Raw genomic sequence first — 19,972 nt, 5'->3', positions numbered from 1 at the left:
CTTTTTTTCCTCTCCGAATCCCAGGTGGCTGAAAGAGCAGAAGCTCTGGGTTCAGGGCTTCTTCAGCAGGGCTGCAAGCCCTCCACGAAGCAGTTCATTGGGGTCTTTGCTCAAAACCGCCCAGAGGTGAGATTTTTTTTAAGTACAACTTGATGCTGTATTAATAATGTTCCTGACTTGTGAGCTCGCTTTATACTTGAAGCTTGTTGTCAAGTGTGTTAAATCTGCTTCCATGGTCCCCTTCTCACCTTCATGCCTTGATGTCCTCCTGCAGTGGATCATTTCTGAGCTGGCTTGCTACACCTACTCCATGGTGGTGGTTCCCCTCTACGACACCTTGGGTCCCGGAGCCATTCGTTACATCGTCAACACAGGTAAAAAAAAATGGATGTAATCCTCTCAGAAATGAGTTTTGTTGCTCAGAATGGTTTATTTTGGTGGTTTTACTCATCGAGAGTCTTGAAGCCACTTGGAGATGTTTCTGGGGAGCTGTGTCCCCGAGCTGGGTCAGGGCTGTCTCTGCTGCATGTCCCACGCGCCCGGCCGTGCACAGCCATGGATGGGGATGCTCTGACAGCAGGAATTACTCCACGGCCACCCACTCCTGTGCTGCTTCGTATTCTGCCTCTTAGATTTTTTAGCCCACACAGTGAGCAATTTCAGTATTTTGAACCGAATCCCAGAGTAATTGTAGATGTCAGCTCCAGCTTCAGCACTCATTTAGGTTAGCGAAAATTGCAGTAATTTTCTAAGAGAAATGTATGTTATATTCTAGGGTTCCTGATGTTAGCCTGAAGTCAATATCAGAACTGGTATAACGTTAGCTATGAGCCAGCAGCCTGTCTTGCATTAAAAAAGATTTACTGTAAACAACTCGTTTGGCTGCTTTTCTTCCAGCTGACATTTCCACAGTCATCTGCGACAAACCTGAAAAAGCCAGAATACTCCTCGACCACGTGGAGAGGAGAGAAACACCGGGTCTGAGCTCCATCATCCTGATGGACCCCTTTGAGAAGGAGCTGACGGAGAGAGGAAGGCGCTGCGGGGTTCGCATCCAGACCATGCAGGAGGTGGAGGTAAGTTGGCTCTCCTCCTCCTTTTAATATATCTTGTAGATTCTTTAAAAAGGCAGTAAAATACCTAGGGATTTGTGAACTGCATGGCAGGTTCAGTGTCTGGAGAGCCGAAAAGAGCAGCTTGTGGCTGATAATACCGATGCGCAGAGCAGCTGCCTCTTAGTGTTATTCCTTGTTGATAGGAGCCAACGTTTCAAACCTTCCTGCTCAAACGAGATATCAGCTGCTATTTAAGCCTGGGAAGGGTTGTTGCTGTTCGAGACACCGTCCTCCTACACGTAAACCTACAGCCTTACACTTTTATGAAACAGCCTGGAATCCAGCTCAACCATCCCAAGCACTGTCTGGGATCCAGGAATGGCATTGGAGTTGACGCAAGAGGCTTTGTAGAGAAAAGATGACCTAAGTGTTAGCCACAATTTCTTCTGCTCTAGCTCACGCTTCCCCCTTAGCAGTTGGCAGCTCGTTAGCAAGTGGGTTACACCACAGGAGTTGAAGTGGAAATCATTTATTATTTTTTTTTCCCCCCTCTAATCTCTTTCAGGACTGTGGCCGTGAGAGTCGTTAGCAAGTGGGTTACACCACAGGAGTTAAAGTGGAAATCGTTTATTTTTTTTTTTTTCCCCTCTAATCTCTTTCAGGACTGTGGCCGTGAGAGTCGGCACGTGCCTGTGGTGAGTGTTGGTGTGTTGCTTTCCCCACCTAGTCGGCACGTGCCTGTGGTGAGTGTTGGTGCTCTGCTTTCCCCACCTGCAATTACAGGCCACTACCTCATATTTATTGCACTGAGAAGAGAGGGAAGGGTTTGCTCCGGGCCCAAGGAAGTCCCTGTGTCCCCAGGGCAGTGTCCTGGGACCCTCTCGGGGGTGGGAGGCAGTGGAGGAGCCCAGGGACTGTCCATAGACCCACTGGAGATGGGCGGTATTTGCTTCATAACCTCCTCCTGGGACAATTAACTGAGATAGCTCATCCTTGCTGAACGTGTTAATTAGACAGTAATTAAATGCCCATTCTTAAGCCACACCGATTCCACTAGCGTACCCAGGTGGCACAGGGGGAATGTGTTTGCACCCTTGGCTTTCTGCTGGGGCTTCTACAGCTCAGGAACGCTACCCGGCAGCATTTCTCTGGGATATTTCGGGAAAATTGCGTTGATGTTTTCCACTGGCTGCTCATACACGTGCAAAACTTGCAAAAGGGGCCTCTGAATTTCAGGCCACTTATTTATTCATCGGGGACCCGAAATAGCACACATGTGCAGCTGTGCTGAGAATACAGAGAGATTACTGGAAATGGGAGCCATCGGAAGCTTCAGAAAGTTGTCCCTTGTTGTGGATAACCACGCCTTTCCAGAATTTATCTGGAAAACAGTAAATTATCTCAAGTTTTCCCACACATCTACAGGTATAGATGGTGTCTTTGAAAATACTAGCTGCAAGACAAATATTCCATCACAATCGTCTTACACTAAAGCATGCCCTTAATGCAGCTGGAAGAAAACATATGGGAGGACTAGAGTCTGCATCAGCTGAAGAAACCAGATAAAAAAGAGCTTTATGATGTTCTTTTATATTTGCCAAGGGGAATGAAAGCTTTTTCTGACAGAGATGAAACATAATGTGTTTGATCTTTCAGTTTATAGAATGACAACAGTCTGCCATTGACCCTTCTGCGTGTGATTGATGTGATTTTTCTTATTCTCTTTGTGTATTTCCAGCCTCCTCGACCAGAAGATCTCTCGATTGTGTGCTTTACTAGTGGCACTACAGGTAAGAGAAGATGTGTTTTAATCTCGACATGTTAGAATAGATTATTGAATTATTTATTAGCACCACCTCAATCTGTGCAAATGTGCTGTTGTACCGATAGGGCAGTTTCTATGCATTTTTAGTATTTAAGAACATATATGTACACATGTTTCTGTAGATTGCAAATTAAAAATAATGATATATTTATTTTTCAATTGAATTCCCTGACATACACTTTGGCAGCACAATTTTGCAGTTGTCTGGAAATCTGCCCATGTTTCTGCTGCCCCTTTTGCAGTGTAGTTATGAAGCGCATGATGGATTGGTATTTATATTCTGCAGTTGTTTAAAAAAAAAACAACCAGAAATGCGGGTCCACAGCTTTCCATTCCCTTTATCCTAAGCACACCAACGTCCTCGGCACCTCCGTCTCCTCTGCAGTGTGTCCCAGCTTGCTCACGTGGTTGTCCATGTCCTTGGGTTGGCCCTGAGGCACCACGTGTTGGGGACAAGCCTGGGCAGCCCATGCTGCTGGTGGTTGTGTGCTGGTGGTTGTGTCTTTTTCTTGGAGAGGAGCAGCAGCATTTTCCTGCCTGTTCTTAGCAGACACAGTGCTTTCTCCTCACTCCAGACCCTGGTTTTCACAGGGCTTGCAGGCCAGGTTGGACTGGGCTTTGAGCAACCTGGTCTGGTGGGAGGTGTCCCTGCCGTAATTCTGGGAAAGGGCTCATAGCAGGGGGCACACAGCTTCTGCTGGGTTACCTCTTAAAAAATGAGGAGGACACAATAATTTACAGGATTCCCCAGCCCTAGAAGTTCCAGCTCCCCTGTGGCAGCATGAGTTGTTCTGGATCTCTCCTGATGAAGGCTGTCCTGGCTTTGGTGCTGCTGTTCTGCTTTGATGCCTGTCTGGGACGCTGAACCTGCTACGGGCAGGACAGGGGGGAAGAAGACAGGACCTTCACGCTGCTTCCAAGGCACGATGGGGATTTGAGGAGAAGCACTGAATTTTCCATTAAAAGAAAAAAGGTTAAAGTAAATGGGTCTCAAGCATCAGAGAAATCTTCCCCAAAAAAGTCTGGAGAGCCGTGTCAAGGCACAGGAGGCAGATCTGCCGCTGGTGTAGCTGGAGGGCACAATCTCCAATTTCCAAAGCAGTTCTGAGCACATTTTCTCCCCTGAGCTGCCCATGCAGAGAAACACACGTGGTGCTGCCAGAGCAGGGCTGCTTACCTTAACACAAGGAGTGATTTCTGTGTCCTTGGGATGTATTTACAACGGACATCGGTCAGTGGAGTTTCTCTTGAGGTCTGAGATCCACGTCTGCACCCAGCTGGGAAAATAAGCACCTTGAAACCCAACCTGCCAGGCTGGGCTGGTGCCCACGAGCCCCTCCGTCCAACGTGTGAGTGCAGGAGTGGTGGTGGTGGTTGGCAAAGACATCAGCCCCAGCTCTGTCTCCGAGCTCCAGAGGAGGACGAAAATGGGACCAAACCTGTTCATCCACAAGTTTTTGGGACTGAGCTACTCAAAGGCACCTGGAACGTCAAATAGGAATCTTCAGGAAAATACACTGTGTTCAAAATGTCCTGCTTCAGACCAATAAATGGGTGTGATAATTACTACTCTTGTTTGGGCCTTTATTCCGTTATTTTCGAGGCTGGGTGGGAGCAGTGTTGGCCAAGCCAGGAGGACGGAGGGCTTGTCCCCTGTGCCCAGAGGCTGTTGGCGACCCAGCCTGCAAAATGCTCTAAAACCATGAGGATTAGGTGTTATTTTCCTGTGCTGAGACTGATTCACAAAACGCCAGTGCCCCTTCCCCATCTGAGGAAGCCAGAGTGAAGTTCTGGCCGATTTATAACGTTGGGAGGCTGTTGCACCCCCCGTTAATTGTCACGATGATGCACAGCTCCTGTGGGCATCCCTGTGGCCGGGAAAGCTCCTCCGGTCGGCTTCCGCATGGTGGGGTGATCAAATTAAAGCCATCTGCTCAAAAACGTGCTGGAGAGGGAGAGAGGCTGGCTCTGTAATCTTTCTTCGAGCTGAGCTACACCTTCGTTTGGGGAACGAACCCTTTGGGGGTGATGAGGAGGGTCAGTGAGGTGGCAGGAGGACACGTGCTGCAGGGGTGGGGCTCTCAGCTCTGGTTTGTGTCCTCAGAGCCTTCAACCTGTGCATTCTCTATTTAACAAACACCACATTTTTGGCGTACAAACAGATTAAAATGTGTAAAAATTGTATTACGGTGCAAAGGGGGATTCTCGGCTGCGGGGAGAAAAAGAAGGTAAAAAAGTAAATTCTGATGGACAACAGTGAGGTGACACGTTGGGGCTTTGCCATCTCCTTGTCTCCAGGTCCCCTCTGCTCTGCTGCTGGCAAGTGAGGTGGCAGGAGGACACGTGCTGCAGGGGTGGGGCTCTCAGCTCTGGTTTGTGTCCTCAGAGCCTTCAACCTGTGCATTCTCTATTTAACAAACACCACATTTTTGGCGTACAAACAGATTAAAATGTGTAAAAATTGTATTACGGTGCAAAGGGGGATTCTCGGCTGCGGGGAGAAAAAGAAGGTAAAAAAGTAAATTCTGATGGACAACAGTGAGGTGACACGTTGGGGCTTTGCCATCTCCTTGTCTCCAGGTCCCCTCTGCTCTGCTGCTGGCAATATTAATGACTGCCCTTAGTCACAGCCTCGTAGGGTCTTCTTATAGCCTAATTTCTACCACGTTTTCTGCGTTGTTCAGGTTGCTCAGTGCACGAAGTAAGAGCTTGACAGCCTTTTAAATGGGGTCTGTTGGTGTTCAAGGTAGTTCTAATCAAAATCTGTATGAAATAAACCCTACTTGGAGAGGCTGGGACCAGCCGGGCAGAGCTGGTGGCTGTGCTCCACCTGAGTAATCCCATAAATTGGGCTATTTCAGGTGGAAACTGTTGTTCAGAGTCCCCAGTAGAAATGTTGATGTTATGCCGTGTTTACACTATAATTTTATTCAATTTTGAAGATTGCAGTAAGTGTTTTTGATGCACGTTACTCCACAGCAATAACTAAGGAAGTTACATACATTTTAAAAGTAAAAAAGATAAATTAATATTTTAACCATTTCCTGCTTTGGTTTTTATTAAGCTTTTGGGAATTACTTACTGGCCCATCTTTTAAAAATCTCTCTTTGCTTCCTTTCAGGAAACCCCAAAGGTGCTATGCTGACTCACGGGAACGTGGTGGCTGATTTTTCAGGCTTTTTGAAAGTGACGGAGGTGAATACCCTGATTTAGACAATGTTCCCATGTGCAGAGCGTGGGGGTTGAGCTGTGTCCCGGGAAATGTGCTTCTGCAGAGAAGAGGTGACATTTTTCTTACTCAGAGGGGCGAATCCATGGAAATGGGAGCAGGTCTGGAGCGCTGGTGGGGGTTAAATCCCCTTTCCAGCACTGGCTCCCTGGCTCCAAAGGGCTCAAAGTGCTTCTGGGGAGCAATGCTGGCTCCTGTAAATCAATTAATTCTTTTCAAATAATTAGGAGGGCAAACAAACCCTGCAGAGCTGCAAGTGGTGCTTCAAAAAGAGGACAGGGTCTGCCTCTCAGGATGCTCACACGAGGAGCAGGTCTGGAGCGCTGGAGGGGGTTAAATCCCCTTTCCAGCACTGGCTCCCTGGCTCTGGAGGGCTCAAAGTGCTTCTGGGGAGCAATGCTGGCTCCTGTAAATCAATTAATTCTTTTCAAATAATTAGGAGGGCAAACAAACCCTGTAGAGCTGCAAGTGGTGCTTCAAAAAGAGGACAGGGTGTGCCTCTCAGGATGCCCACACAACGTCGCTCTCATTTTGCTGAAAGCTTTCTGCATACAAAGTGTGTGTATATATGAGAACATGTAAGTTTTTACAAGAACGGTTAATTTCGTTGATATTAAGGTGTATCTCAGTTTCTGTTTATGTGTTGTTTTAAAAAAGCATAGTGCTGGCCCAGCACCCCTATGATGTGTTTCATGCAATGTGTAAACTTGTGTTTAGAAACAAGTGAGGAAGCAGAGTTGCTGTCGCACAATGGACTAAGGATTATGTGCAGAGTGCACCTAACAAATATAAATAATCTATTTTTTTTTGTAGTAAACAGGCAATTTGATAAAGTAACGATGTATATATGGGATGGAGAATTTTTTTACCTTATGTAGTAAACAGGCAATTTGATAAAGTAACGAGGTATATATGGGATGGAGAATTTTTTACCTCACACCCCTTGCTGGTTTTATTGTTGGTGCTGAGAATACTGAGTCTGATTACCTTCGTCCTTGAACTTGGTGAGGTTCCCGGGCGGCTGTTGTGAGGGAACTGGGACACGTGAGGTCAGTGGGATTTCTCACCCCTCGTGCCCCAAGTTTCTGCAGGGCTGGGACTTGTGGTAGGAAATGTCAAGGGCAGCAGTTGGCTGGGGCCAGCCCTCGGGCTGTGGCTGCCTCGGGAGGGAGGGAGATGCAGGAATGGAAGCTGATGCGTAGCTACAGCTGAGTTTGAAAGGGCAGGAGGGTTTATTTTGGACAGGAACTAATTTACAGAGGGAGCTGAGGGAACTTGGCATCTTCCAGGACTGGCCCATGGGAATGGATTTAGTGTCCGCTGACGGCAATGGGACTCTCTGGTTAATCTCGAGGGTATCAGATTGAGCCCCAAGCCTGGTGTAAGGGGTTGTAAATTCAGTATATTCGGTCACCAGGGATCGTTGGCGAGAGCGTAAATGCCTGGAGCTGATCCACGTGATTAGGACAACATGGGACTCTCTGGTTAATCTCGAGGGTATCAAATTGACCCCCAAGCCTGATGCAAGTGGTTGTAAATTCAGTATCTTTGGTCACCAGGATCATTGGCGAGAGCGTAAATGCCGGGAGCCGATCCGTGTGATTAAGACAACCTCTAACCATAATCATGAAATCAAGCAAAAGGCAAAATAACTTGAAAGTAGTATCGCTTAATCAAACAAAAAATGAGAAGTACTGTAGATTTGCTGTTTATGTGCCAATTTTGCTTATTTCAGTGACTTGTATAAACAGAACAGTGTTGTTTTTGGTTTTTTTACGTGAACCTAGAGCTTTATTATAAGGGTTTTTTTTCTCAAATGCCAAGAGGCTGTTTTCATTTTTACACAGAACCGCGCAACCGTGCCAACTGTGAAATACCACTCAAAGTCATCTTTTTGGTCCGATTTAAAACCAAATCATTTATTGTCTGGTGACTTTAAGAAGCCCAGACAGACAGGAGCACAGCGAGTGATGCTAATGGTTTTATTTTACTGGGCTTGCAGAAAATGAGGCCAGCTTGAAGTAGCGTATAAATAGATCTGCTGGCCCTGGCGGCTTCATTGAGACTGACACAGAAAATCATGTGAAAGGGGATGCTGAAAACCCCTCGCAGTCTGTCCTGTTTAATTTCACTAGGCAACGGTTGGGAGAGCGTACCCACAGCTCGCTTGCCCAGGTTTAATTCCAATAAAATACTCCCCGAGGAAGAAAATCCCGGGTCTTCATCCACCACCATGTTCCGGGTCATGGACCGTCGATTCTGTCCCAGCAGTGGAGATGCAAAGCGGGTATAAACTGCTAATACTGGGAGCTAATTGATTTTTATACCCATTTTCCACTAAGCACCGGCTTTGGTCCAAGTTATTGGGTAATCAAGCTTTCAGGATTTTTAATCCATAACATTACGGCAAGAATTTCCAATTTCCCTTGGAAATGCAGGGAGAAAGACTACTTTTTCTTCTGGGGCATGGGTCAGGTAAGGCTCTCAGGGCCTTTTTTTATGCAGCCCGCAAGGCTTAAAACCTTGAGTTAAACCTGCAAGAGTTAAAACCTTGGCACACTGAAGACTTCAGTAATTTTTTTTTTTTTTTTGCATCATTTTTCCAGCCTTCTTTTTCCCCGCTGCACCTGTCTGTGGGGCAGCAATAATGCCCTTAAAAATTGCATTTAATCACTTGAAGTGATGAGAAACACTAACAGAAATCATTATATTTTGCAACTGAAAAAAAAAACAACATTAATTTTTCCAACATGTTCTGATTCAAATCAATGATTAACCTAAGGAAAAAAAAATAATCTGTAGCTTTGACTGGAGTAACACTGGGAATCTCTGCTGGAATGTGGAAAGCTGGGGTGGCTGTGGAGCCCCACTGGTTTCCAGGAGGCTCCTGTGGGTCTGCACAAGGCTGGGCATCCAGATCCCAGGCTCAGCATCTCGTGGTGGATAAAAATGGATAAAAAAAATTGAGTTCTCTCAGGGTGAGCCTCTGTTTCCAGTGTGGCCTCCTGCCCTGGAGAGCCCTCTCTGCTGCCCTGTGTGTACATCTCCGTGCTCTCTACTCCTCCTGCTAACCCAGCTCCATCGACGCTGCGGCTTTTAACGCTTCACTTCGTACGCTGCTCCCTTCCTCTCTCGACAATCTTTCCCCTTTTTGCTCCTCTGGTGCCATGTTTCTTTTTTCCCTTTTTTTTTTTTTTTTTTTTTTTTTTTTATTGTTTTATGACTTTCTTGTTGTCTTCCTGTCAGTCTCTGGTGCCTTTTTTTTTTTTTTCCTTTTTTTTTTTTTTTTTTTTTTTATAATTGTTTTATGACTTTCTTGTTGTCTTCCTGTCAGTGTTTCTTTCCTTTCTGTCTCCCATGCCCTTCACCTGCAGAAAGTGATCTTTCCGAGACAGGACGATGTGCTCATCTCCTTCCTGCCTCTGGCTCACATGTTTGAAAGAGTCATACAGGTAAGAAACCTGCCTGGACTGACGAGGCCTCCTGGGGCTCCTTGTGTTTTCTTCCAGAGTCAGTGGTCTCCTACTTGTGAGGATGTACACATTTCCTATTTGCCTTTAGCACACATGTTTGAGAGAATGGTACAGGTAAGGTCCTAGTGTCAGTGGAAAGCATCTTTTTTTTTCTTTTTTTCCACGCCAAAACCGGAATAAAACACTAAATAACCGGCGGTATCTTGTAGCACTAAAAAAACAAACCCCACCTTGTACTCCAGAAGCGCCACATGCATAACGCCAGGGCCTGGCCATGGGTCTCCCTGAGGTGGCCACGAGTCCAGAGCCATTCCAGGAGAGCTTCCCAATCTCTCCAGCTGCAGCGGTGGCTCTGAGACTGGAAAACAGCCCTTCATCGACCAGCAGAAACTGCCACCCCCACCATTTTGGGGGCAGCTTTTCAAATCACTCTACGGCCGGGTGTCACGGGAGTAAAAGGATTTTTTTTTTTTCCTGCCGTTTTCTACATCAGCTAAAATCTTTTTATTGCGTAAATAAGCGGATCTGCAAATAAAAACTTGCAGAATCTGAAAAAGAGGGAACTGAGAGCGTGGTGTGACACTCGAGATCCTCCTGGCAGGGCAGCGTACGGTGGGCTTTAACTGGAAGCCAGTGTCCCCTGGAAATAACAGCACATAGAAGTGCTAACTCGTGCCAGGCAGCAGAGTTGACTTTTTACATCCCTTTTTTCTGAAAAGAGAGGTGATAATTTGTGCTGAAAGTGTTAGGTGAGGGAAGGGTAATTCACGCTGCAGCCAGTGTGCTAGGGAAGCCAGTGAGACCATCACACCAGTTCTCCCAGTCTCAGAGGCTGCGAGCTAAAAACCATCCAGTATGTGAAGGTTGGATCTGGATTCAGTCACAGCTCTGTATTTTCTGAGGGAGGACTGTTTTGGGCTAAAACCGTAATTTTTTGAGTCAGGCAAGAATATAAGCCTCCCACTTCTGAGTAACGTCTGGGCCAGAAATAATATATTCTGCCCTGTTAAAAAAAACAGCTTGCAAATTGGAAGTGAAAGTCCATGAATGATTTGGAGAATTACAGCCCAGCCTAAATGCACTTGTAACTCTAATTTTACAGGGCACTTTGGGCACAACGGCACCACTATTCTGGCAAACTGCTTTGCCAGTAAAGAAGAATATAATTGTTAAAAAGTCATCTGATGGGGAGGAAAAAAGAGTTAGAAACATTTGAAATATGTACGTCTGAACCAAAGGATGTTCAGGTTAATCCTCTCTACTAAAAAAAACCCCATCAATATAAAGATTTTTTTCAAAAGGGTTAAAAAGTCATTTTCAAAAGGATTCTGAAGAGCAAGGACTGTGGCAGCTTCCCTAGATTTAGCCAATGTTGTTAGTTCCTGGAACTCACAGTTAAATACATACATTCTTCAAAGCTAAGAATTTCTAGCAGTTGTTTATAATTCCCAGTGAGCACACCCATTTTATATGTATATATTATTCTTTTTAAATTCACATGCGTGTGCAGTGTAAAACACAGATTTGGCAGAGGGGTGTGTGTTAAACCCACATCACACACACAACATTCCTGTGGTTTCAGCTGATGGAGAGACAGTCTCTGACGGGCTGACAGAGCAGTGAGAACACTCTGGATAGTACTAAAGGATCTTTTTTTTTTAGGAGTAGCACAAAAAGACTTGGGTGTCTCTTAACTAAAACAGTTTAAAAATTCTTATCTGGGGAGAAAAGTTGACCAAAGGGAGCTGATGTTTTCCACCTGCCCCTTGCAGAGCTCAGACAGCTCGGGAGGGCTGAGGATGCTGCCTCTTTTTGTGCTCCAAAAGCAGGGAAGGGATGCTGGTCTCTGATAAAATGATAAAATACCAGTTTTACCAAGTTTAGTGACTCTGAGTACCAGAGCTGCCTCTTCAGCTGCCAGTTGGCTCATCGCAGGCAGCCTGCCCGGCCCGATCCCACACGTCCAGCTCTATTCTGATCTGATTAAAGTGGCCTCTTTTCTTCCCGAGTACAAAACCTCTGGATCTGTAGTTTCCATCCGAGAAAAGCACCTTTTACGAAGTGGGCTTCTATTTCTGGGATACAGGATCAGGCACTGTACTGCTAACCTAGTCTACGTTGTTGTATTTAAACAAAACTAAAGTATTAACACCTAAAAATCGGTATGTTTTATGGTGTTTCTTAATATGCATTTCTTTATTGACAGTAGGTCCTCATGCTGGGAGCTGCTCTGGTAGGTCTGGGCTTCAGGGGAGAAGTTCATCTCCAGAATCTGGCCGTAACTGACCTCTCCATCCCCTAAGGAAGGGGACGAGGGGAAATCCCTTCTAAAAACTTTGTTCTTCCAGAAACAGGGGCAAATTTGGTAGATGCTGAATGGCCAGGACTGAAAAGAGCCCAGAACTACCCGACTATTTCTATTCAGTGCAAAATTTACCGTTATATTTATATGTATTTGTAAAGCTCTGGGGTTTTTTTGCCTGACTGAGAGTAGAATTTCAGGAAAGGCACTTCTGGGCTTGGGAGGGATGCTCTGCTGTGGGAATTCCAAGCCAGGAGGTTCCATGTGCTCCTTTTCCTTCCCCTGCAGTCCGTGGTGTATTGCCATGGAGGGCGCATCGGGTTCTTCCAAGGAGACATTCGTCTCCTCTCTGATGACATGAAGGCCTTGCGTCCAACCATCTTCCCCGTCGTGCCGCGGCTGTTGAACAGGATGTATGATAAGGTGAGTTGAATTTTGCTCATTTTGTAATGGTAAAATTTCTCTCCCTTTAATAGTTCTCCAAAAGGATTCCCTTACTCAGGGAGATTTCCTGAGCAGGAGCACTGTTTCTGCCCTACTGCAAACACATTCTTACCCAGCCTCACTGATACAGCTGCTTCAATATGTGTGTGTATGTATATATATATATAAAATATATATATATATGTAAAATGTTGATTTACACAGACTGCCAGCATGTCTATTACATGTTAATATGAAATCCCTCTGTATTAGCCTCTTCCTCACTGAGGTTACTGGTGACATTTCCAGAGACAAGGGATTTTGAAACGCCAGTCAAACCTGGGTGCACCAGGACTTTTTGTGCCTTTCAAGCAGTTTTGGAACTTGAATCTCTCTTTCTGGTGGCATTTGACAGCTGAGAATCAGGGACAAGGCTATGAGGATTTGGGCAGCGTAAACGGGAGGTTGGCTTTTGGATCTAGAAATCTTCAAAACCAAGAGATGGTCTTGAAAGGTATTTAAGACACACAGGTCTGGTTATCGATGTAAATCTGTTTGACCAGCTGGGAATATTTATTCCTCAGAAGACTTATCCTCTAAAGATGAGCTTAAGCAGGAGCTACTGATTTAATTTTTCCCCAAGGTCAGGACTGTTGGCTCAGGGGTTCTGGTGCCTCATTAGAGGATGGGTACAGGGGGGGTTCTTGTTTGTAGCTCGTGCTTAGGTAAACACAGCCCCATCACCTCATTGCCTATACCTGCTCTACCTGCCACGTATTCAAGTTGCTCAGATTTCATTATTTCATGAATCCTAGCATAGAAATCATATAGAAATTACAGTCCTGTAAATCTAGTTAAAGTCTACCCCACCATCCTTTCTTTTTTTCCCCCCCAAAAGAACGGGATGAACAATAGCAAATAGGGTACAACAAACCACTCTTGGTTTTTAATCGGATAAAAAAGCCACAGTGTAGTCTTGTTTAAGTGTAGTGCCAAGGGGACGGTGCCCCACCTTCCCAGCAGAGCTGTCACCATTGATGTCCCCTCTCCCCCCACAGATCTTCAGCCAGGCAGACACGTCCCTCAAGCGCTGGATCCTGGAATTTGCTGCGAGACGGAAAAAGGCTGAGGTTCGAAACGGGATCATTAGAAACGACAGCCTGTGGGATAAACTTTTCTTTAACAAAATACAGGTAAGGAATTTAAGAGAGGAGGCTGAAGAGAAAGGACTGTAATTTCCCCCAGCAATCACTGGTTTCCTGAAAGTCAGCGTGGTCCTCTTGGCCTGGTGATGACTGTGGGCAGCTGCTGCTCACTGAAAAACTGAATAGAAAAAGGAAATGGAGCGCAGTTTGTTATTCTACTTTTGCCTTAACTTTTGCCATATATTATTTTTTATTTATGGATTTATATTTTAAGCATCATGCATAAGATTCCGAAATTTCACTTCCAGGGGGAACAGCTTTCCAGATGGGAAGGGAGAAGGCAGACTAAGGTGGCTTTTGCCACATCCCCCTTCAGCAGCAGCGAGAAATCACCGATTTGCAGAATAGTGCCAATTTTTCCCAGCTCGTAGCCTCCTGGCCAACAGCAGGGCTGCTGTCACCCCCTCGGTTATTTGGGTGCTGTGCCTGGTGGGGACAGGGACCCACCGTGGGCTCTGCCCACATCCCACGGGGGAAGGGTTTCTCCCCACTCATCCCCAGCACCAGGCAGGGGAGAGGACCCCATTGATTCCACTGGGGATGGAGATGGGGAGGGGGGTCAGGAAAAGAGGAGTATGAGCAATGAGATGTCACCCCAAAGTTTCTGCAAATTCTCTATAGATATGACTGGGTTTGGATTCAACTGGGCATATTCAAAACTGCTTTTTTTTCCCCCAGGTAAACAAGAATAAGGGCATAGAGAAAAATGCACACATAAATCATGGTTTAACAAGAAGGGAAAGAAATGAGAATGCCCTGCTGTTTGCCACACTTCTCCTCAGTTAAAAAAAAAATATTAAATTGGCTTTATACCAGTTTTTCTTTTGGCTCAGAGGCTCCGGGAGGCTCTGATTACTTCATTTTTTTTAATTTTTTTTTTTTTTTAATTGGATAACTTATCTGGAGACATGCCGCTTTATTTTTAACTAAAGAGACTGACTGTACTTTTTTGTCCACGGATTAGTTATCCTCGGTTTGCAAAGGGAGCCCGAGTTCAGAGGAGGCTGAGGGGGCACAGACAGGAGGGGAGCCAGGCTGCATATTGATTCAGGACCTGGCGAGACAGGCAGGCTCAATCCCCAGCCCGTTTCTTTTGTGCTGGGTTTTTTCTTTTTACTTGTAGAATAAGGGGGAAAAAAAAAAAAAAAAAAAGGAAAAGAAGAGGCAGGGAACCTTATGAAGATCCGAAAAAAAAAAAAAAAAAAAAGAAAAACACGACACAGGAATTGATGTAATGCCCTCCACAAATATTTGAAGGTCATCAGCCTTCGGAAAGGGACGGCATTGTTTTAGATGGCTTGGGAGCCAAGTCATTAAGAAAACGAGGTGCAAATAAAAACTGGAGGGGGGGAAGAGTGTGGGTTTTTTTTACACAACAGTTCCCAGAGCTGCTGTGTGTCCTGACTCCCCCCGGGCACAGGCATCCACGGGAGGCGAGACCCAGCCTCTCGTCCTTCCAGGCGTAGGAATCCCCAAAAAAATGTTTTTTTTTTTCCTTAGGGAACTAATTCTACCTGCGAGGGACGCGATTATTTCTTGTAAGATTTAGCCGGCTTTTTATTCCTGAGGGAAGATTCAGGGCCACTTTGGAGGATTTGGGGCAAGTTCTGTCTCGGCAACACTCGCGGGTGCTGCCGGTTTGGCCGTCGGTGGTAATTTGTGATGTTTTGTGATGTTTTCTTTTGTTTTCTTCCTCCTCTCGACCAGGCGAGTCTCGGCGGCTGCGTTCGTATGATAGTGACGGGGGCTGCCCCCGCGTCTCCCACCGTCCTGGGCTTCCTCCGCGCCGCCCTCGGCTGCCAGGTGGGCTGATGGAGATGCTCCTTTGCTGCCAGCTGGGGAACACGCTGCAGTCAAGCACAACGATGGGTTGGGACCTCAAAACTGCATCTGGGGACCTATTCCCCACCATGGCTCCAACTGGTGTCCCCACAGTCCTGGGCTGGACTGGGAGGCCGGACTGGGAGCCACTGGTGGCTCTGGCAGCGGGCAAGCGCCGCTCACGCTTGCCAAAATGCCAAAAAATTTCACGAAGCCACCCATCTCTCAGCACTAAATTGAATATGTGCAATTAAATGTGCTCGTGCATGTGCTAGGAACTTCATTATATGAGTCTTTTTCTATATATAAATAGTGAAAGATAACCTTAAGATGGCAATTCAACCCACCGAAGATGTCCCCTGCGTTATTTCTCTTTGACTAGGAAGCCCAGGGCAACTAAAAAGCCTCATTCAAGAGCCTAAAATTGGGCAAAAAACATGTTAAAAGGTGTCTATTCAAAGTGTCCCACAAAAATACCTTTTTTCCCCCCACTAATAAATTCCTCTCATAGAGTAACATAGTTCCTGACTCAAAAGCTAAGTGCTTGAACTTGTCCTCTTACTATTTTCATCTCTCCTGAGGTGTGGTAATTTTCAAATAATATGACATAAATGACATTTTGTCCACAGTGAGGGCCAGGGGAAGTGTCCCTGTGTTTAACGTGAGCCCGTGCGTCGCAGCTGGTGGGATCAGCTCACCGGGGAGCGAAACGGGGAAATTCTTTGAGTTTTTCTTCTGTTTTAAAGATCCCTGTTTCTGTGTCAGGTTTACGAAGGTTATGGCCAAACAGAATGCACAGCCGGATGCACCTTCACCACCCCGGGTGACTGGACATCAGGTAGGAATTTTCTTCCACCATTTCTAGGCAGGAAAAGAAATGCACGTTTCTTTTGAAAATTCCAGACTGTAATGTCACAGGGTGTGACGCAGCATTTGCCACCGTGGGGATAATCTTCAGCAAATGTGATGTTCTTTAAAGTGTCTCTAGTCCAGAATAAATACACAGGGATTGGATGCGGGGCACGTTTTCCTGGGGAGGTTTGTGATTGTCCCTTGAGCTGTTATTTGCAATACTCTCATCTCTGCACTCGCAGCCCTGAGTCCTCTTGAGAGCAGCCGAGCTGAATTTAGAAGCGTGTTTGTTAGAATGAAATGCTGGAGCAAAGAAAAGATGAATACATTCATGTACTCAGTGAGCAAACCCAGGCTTGGAATACTGATCCACCACCACTCAATACTTCATGTATTTCAGGCTTTTGAAACTTCTGAATCTTGTCAAAATCAGATAAAAACGAGCACTAAGTGGGAGGTGTCCCTGCCCACGGCAGGGGGGTTGGAACTCAATGATCTTTATGGTCCCTTCCAACTCTAACCATTCTATGATTCTATGTTAATACATACAAGTACCATGGCTTAATTTCTTCTTAATATAATTCATCAGTATTTATAAAAAAGTTCTGAAATACTCATTCAAATGAATACTCGTAGGAAACCTGGACATCGGATATTAATGGGTCTGGCCAGTTTAACATTTCTGGGCCATCTCTTGGGGTTTCTTCGACCCCAAACCAGCCTCTTGCAGATACTGGTGTGTGCTGGGACTCACTGGCCCCTGCTTGTGCCCTGGCTAGCACAGGGCAAAGCACCACTTGCCACATCCTCATCCTTGAGGAGCTTCCATCTGGCTCCTTGGCAAAACGAGACTGTGCAGAGTGCTGGGACACAGAGCTGGGACTCCTCTCCTTCCAGTCTGTCTTTCCTAGTGGTTATTTTTTGGGGGGAAAGGCCTGTTTTGCACAGTGCAGTGCTCGAGCTGTGCTTGTCAGCCACAGCAGGCGTTGTCCCAGCTTCATCTTTGGAGAAACTGCAGGGCTGGGGGAAGCCTAATTCGGTGCAGCTGGAATTCCCAGGGGATTATAGCCAAACAGAAGGTTGGGGTATTTGGTCTTAATAATGCAAAACCGTAAATGAGGAAATTATTTCTGCACACAGACACAGCTGCTGCAAGAACATCCAGGGTTATCTACAACTGTGCAAGCGACTAATCACAAAATGCTAAGTGTTGTTTCCGGGAGAGATGAGAAGTGACTTGATAACTTTGATTTCCAGGTCATGTAGGAGCCCCTTTGCCCTGTAACTTAATCAGATTGAAGGATGTGGAGGAGCTGAATTATTTTGCTTCCAAAGGAGAAGGAGAGGTAGCAAATCACATTTTTATATCAAATTCTCACTAGTTAACACTGTATTAAGTAGTTCTGTAGTTTTAGAAGCATTTTACCTCTGTAAGGTGCATGGTTGCAGATGTGTTACGTTTTACAATCAGGAAAAGAAAACATCAATGCAGCAATAAAGCAACAGAGCACTAATTAAAAAGGGGCTGTGGCAGTAATTCCAGCCAATGCCATGCCTGATTACTTTAAAAGCTAAGACTGAATTAATTAGCTCAGCTGAGAAGAGCTGAATTGCTGTGATTTCTACATCGCTGATATTTCATCGCAGAAATTAAACTTACTGAAATAACTGTTTTTAACTGCAAGCTGAATGCAAACCAACTTCAAGCAAATCAGTTTTGCAACCCCTACTTCGAACTTCCATTAGTTTAAAAAAAATCCATGGGTAATTTTATAACGGAATATATTTTAGCTTCGTGGAGGACAGTCATTAAGTCAACCTTTAAAATATTTCCATTTTAGTGAATGACGATTTAGCTTGTTAGCCTTTCCAGCAGAGTAATAAAATAATTTCTCAGCAACTCCGACTGTTTTGCAGATATGTGTGAAAGGACCCAATGTTTTCAAAGGTTACCTGAAAGATGAGGAGAAGACAACTGAAGCACTGGACCAGGAGGGTTGGCTTCACACTGGGGACATCGGGAAATGGTTACCGGTGCGTCCTGACCAGATGCTCAGTTTTGATGTCAGTTGTATTATCCCATGTAAATTTCCAAGTACTGAACTTAAATTTCCAAACAGATCTATCTTTACCAAGGATTGAGTTAATATTTTGCAGAAGAAGCTCAATAAGTCAGTGAAGTGTTTTGTGGCCCTTCAAAGAGCTCTGTTAAAAGCAGACAGCTTACTGAGTCACTAGGGTTAAATAACTTCTTTGGGAACTCTCTTTTCTTTCTCCTGCCAGAATGGGACTCTTAAAATTATTGATCGGAAAAAGCATATATTTAAACTTGCTCAGGGAGAATATATTGCACCGGAGAAGATAGAGAATATCTATATCCGCAGTGACCCTGTCGCTCAGATCTACGTCCACGGAGACAGCCTGCAGGTAAAAGCTTAATTTTTCAGAAAAATCTTACTTTATTTTTTGTAAATTAAAGATAAAGAGCTGGTGTGACCTGAAAGAGCTTGGAGGATGTTGTGGCCAAAGATCAAGCCTTTAAATTTGATATAGTCTCACCCTTTTGGGTCTCTAGCCCTCTACCTTCCCACACTGCCTGCGGCAAAGCCAGAGGAAGGCAAAGACAGTGCTGCTCCACCACCACCACTGCCTGCACAATTTGACCAATCTCATCCTATTTATTTGCATATTTATACAAACACCTGCAGCTTCTGAAACCACTGCAATTCATCCCCCTACATTCCTTGCCCACAAACACGAGGTTTCCCTTGGCAGCAGAGTTTCCCTGGACCCACAGGCCCAGGAGCTGAGGGTGTATAAGTGATCTGGGCTGTGTTCTGCTCTGCCTCATGCCTGTGAAAAAAATAAGTAATTAATATCCAAGCAGAAAGCAAACTCAACTGAAGGTATTAAAATTGTTGTCACACAGGAACAGCCACAGCGAACTGTAGTTTTTTATCTGAGGAAAAGGCACAAACACTAAAAATATACTTCGCTCTGACGCATTAGCAAATTATTGACATAATTAAACAAGAAGTGATAAACATTTAGCAAATTCAGCTGGCTTGTGCATCCACTTCAGTACGATTAAATGTGATTCAGCTTTCGCCTGCAACTGTCCTTCTCCTTCACCTCCAGGCCTTTCTGGTGGGGATCGTGGTGCCTGATTCCGAAGTCATGCCGGGCTGGGCAAAGAAAAGAGGGTTTGAAGGAACGTACGCAGAACTCTGTAAAAATAAGGTTTGTCTTTCTATCTATCTGAAATACAGACATTTTTTCACTGTAGCGTAGCCTAGTTCGAGTAGGTGTCTTATTATTAATGATCTCAGTGACAAAAGTGATTTCCTCACTGAAAATGCAGTGGGGTTGAGGTGGGTACGGTGATGCGTGCTGACTGTGCAGACCTCTGCCAACTCCCACGTGGGGGGGACCAAGGGTCTTTGAGAGGACACTGGGATGGCAGCAGGAGAGCTTGTGTTTGCTCAGATGTCTTAAATCAGGACCCCAGCCTTATTTATGCACGTTCATTAATCCTGAGTAACCGAGTGGGATCAGATCAATGAGCACTGGTGCCACCAAATCATCCCACTGGTGTCTGTGGGGAAAAGACACTGAGGGGCTGGAGCGGGTCCAGAGAAGGGCAACAGAGCTGGTGAGGGGTCTGGAGAATAAGTCTTGTGAGGAGAGGCTGAGGGAGCTGGGGGTGTTCAGCCTGGAGAAAAGGAGGCTGAGGGGAGACCTTCTCGATCTCTGCAACTCCCTGAAAGGAGGGTGTAGCCAGGGGGGG

The 19,972-nt window shown here is 45.6% G+C and overlaps 1 protein-coding gene across 5 annotated transcripts in view; it reads left to right on the top strand.

The window, feature by feature from the left end:
* LOC106891451 (long-chain-fatty-acid--CoA ligase 6) overlaps nt 1–19,972 on the top strand; it is an 81,063-nt gene that overhangs the window by 44,693 nt on the left and 16,398 nt on the right. For 2 of the 5 annotated variants that reach the window (XM_014947995.1, XM_014947994.1), the window contains exons 5-19: nt 25–126; nt 275–374; nt 898–1,076; nt 1,718–1,750; nt 2,794–2,845; nt 6,002–6,075; nt 9,484–9,696; nt 12,173–12,307; nt 13,366–13,500; nt 15,220–15,315; nt 16,099–16,171; nt 17,443–17,531; nt 18,103–18,219; nt 18,469–18,612; nt 19,324–19,491. In XM_014947995.1, coding sequence (XP_014803481.1) covers nt 25–126; nt 275–374; nt 898–1,076; nt 1,718–1,750; nt 2,794–2,845; nt 6,002–6,075; nt 9,484–9,696; nt 12,173–12,307; nt 13,366–13,500; nt 15,220–15,315; nt 16,099–16,171; nt 17,443–17,531; nt 18,103–18,219; nt 18,469–18,612; nt 19,324–19,476 — 1,695 coding nt within the window. In that variant the 3' untranslated portion in view covers nt 19,477–19,491. Of the gene's footprint in view, nt 1–24; nt 127–274; nt 375–897; nt 1,077–1,717; nt 1,751–2,793; nt 2,846–6,001; nt 6,076–9,483; nt 9,697–12,172; nt 12,308–13,365; nt 13,501–15,219; nt 15,316–16,098; nt 16,172–17,442; nt 17,532–18,102; nt 18,220–18,468; nt 18,613–19,323; nt 19,492–19,972 lie in introns of those variants that run through there. The other 3 variants (XM_014947998.1, XM_014947996.1, XM_014947997.1) reach the window with 3 other exon arrangements.

Source organism: Calidris pugnax, unplaced genomic scaffold (genome assembly GCF_001431845.1).
Source record: "Calidris pugnax isolate Ruff unplaced genomic scaffold, ASM143184v1 scaffold27, whole genome shotgun sequence".
Classification (NCBI taxonomy): domain Eukaryota; kingdom Metazoa; phylum Chordata; class Aves; order Charadriiformes; family Scolopacidae; genus Calidris; species Calidris pugnax.
This window is presented reverse-complemented; position numbering and strand designations above follow the sequence as displayed.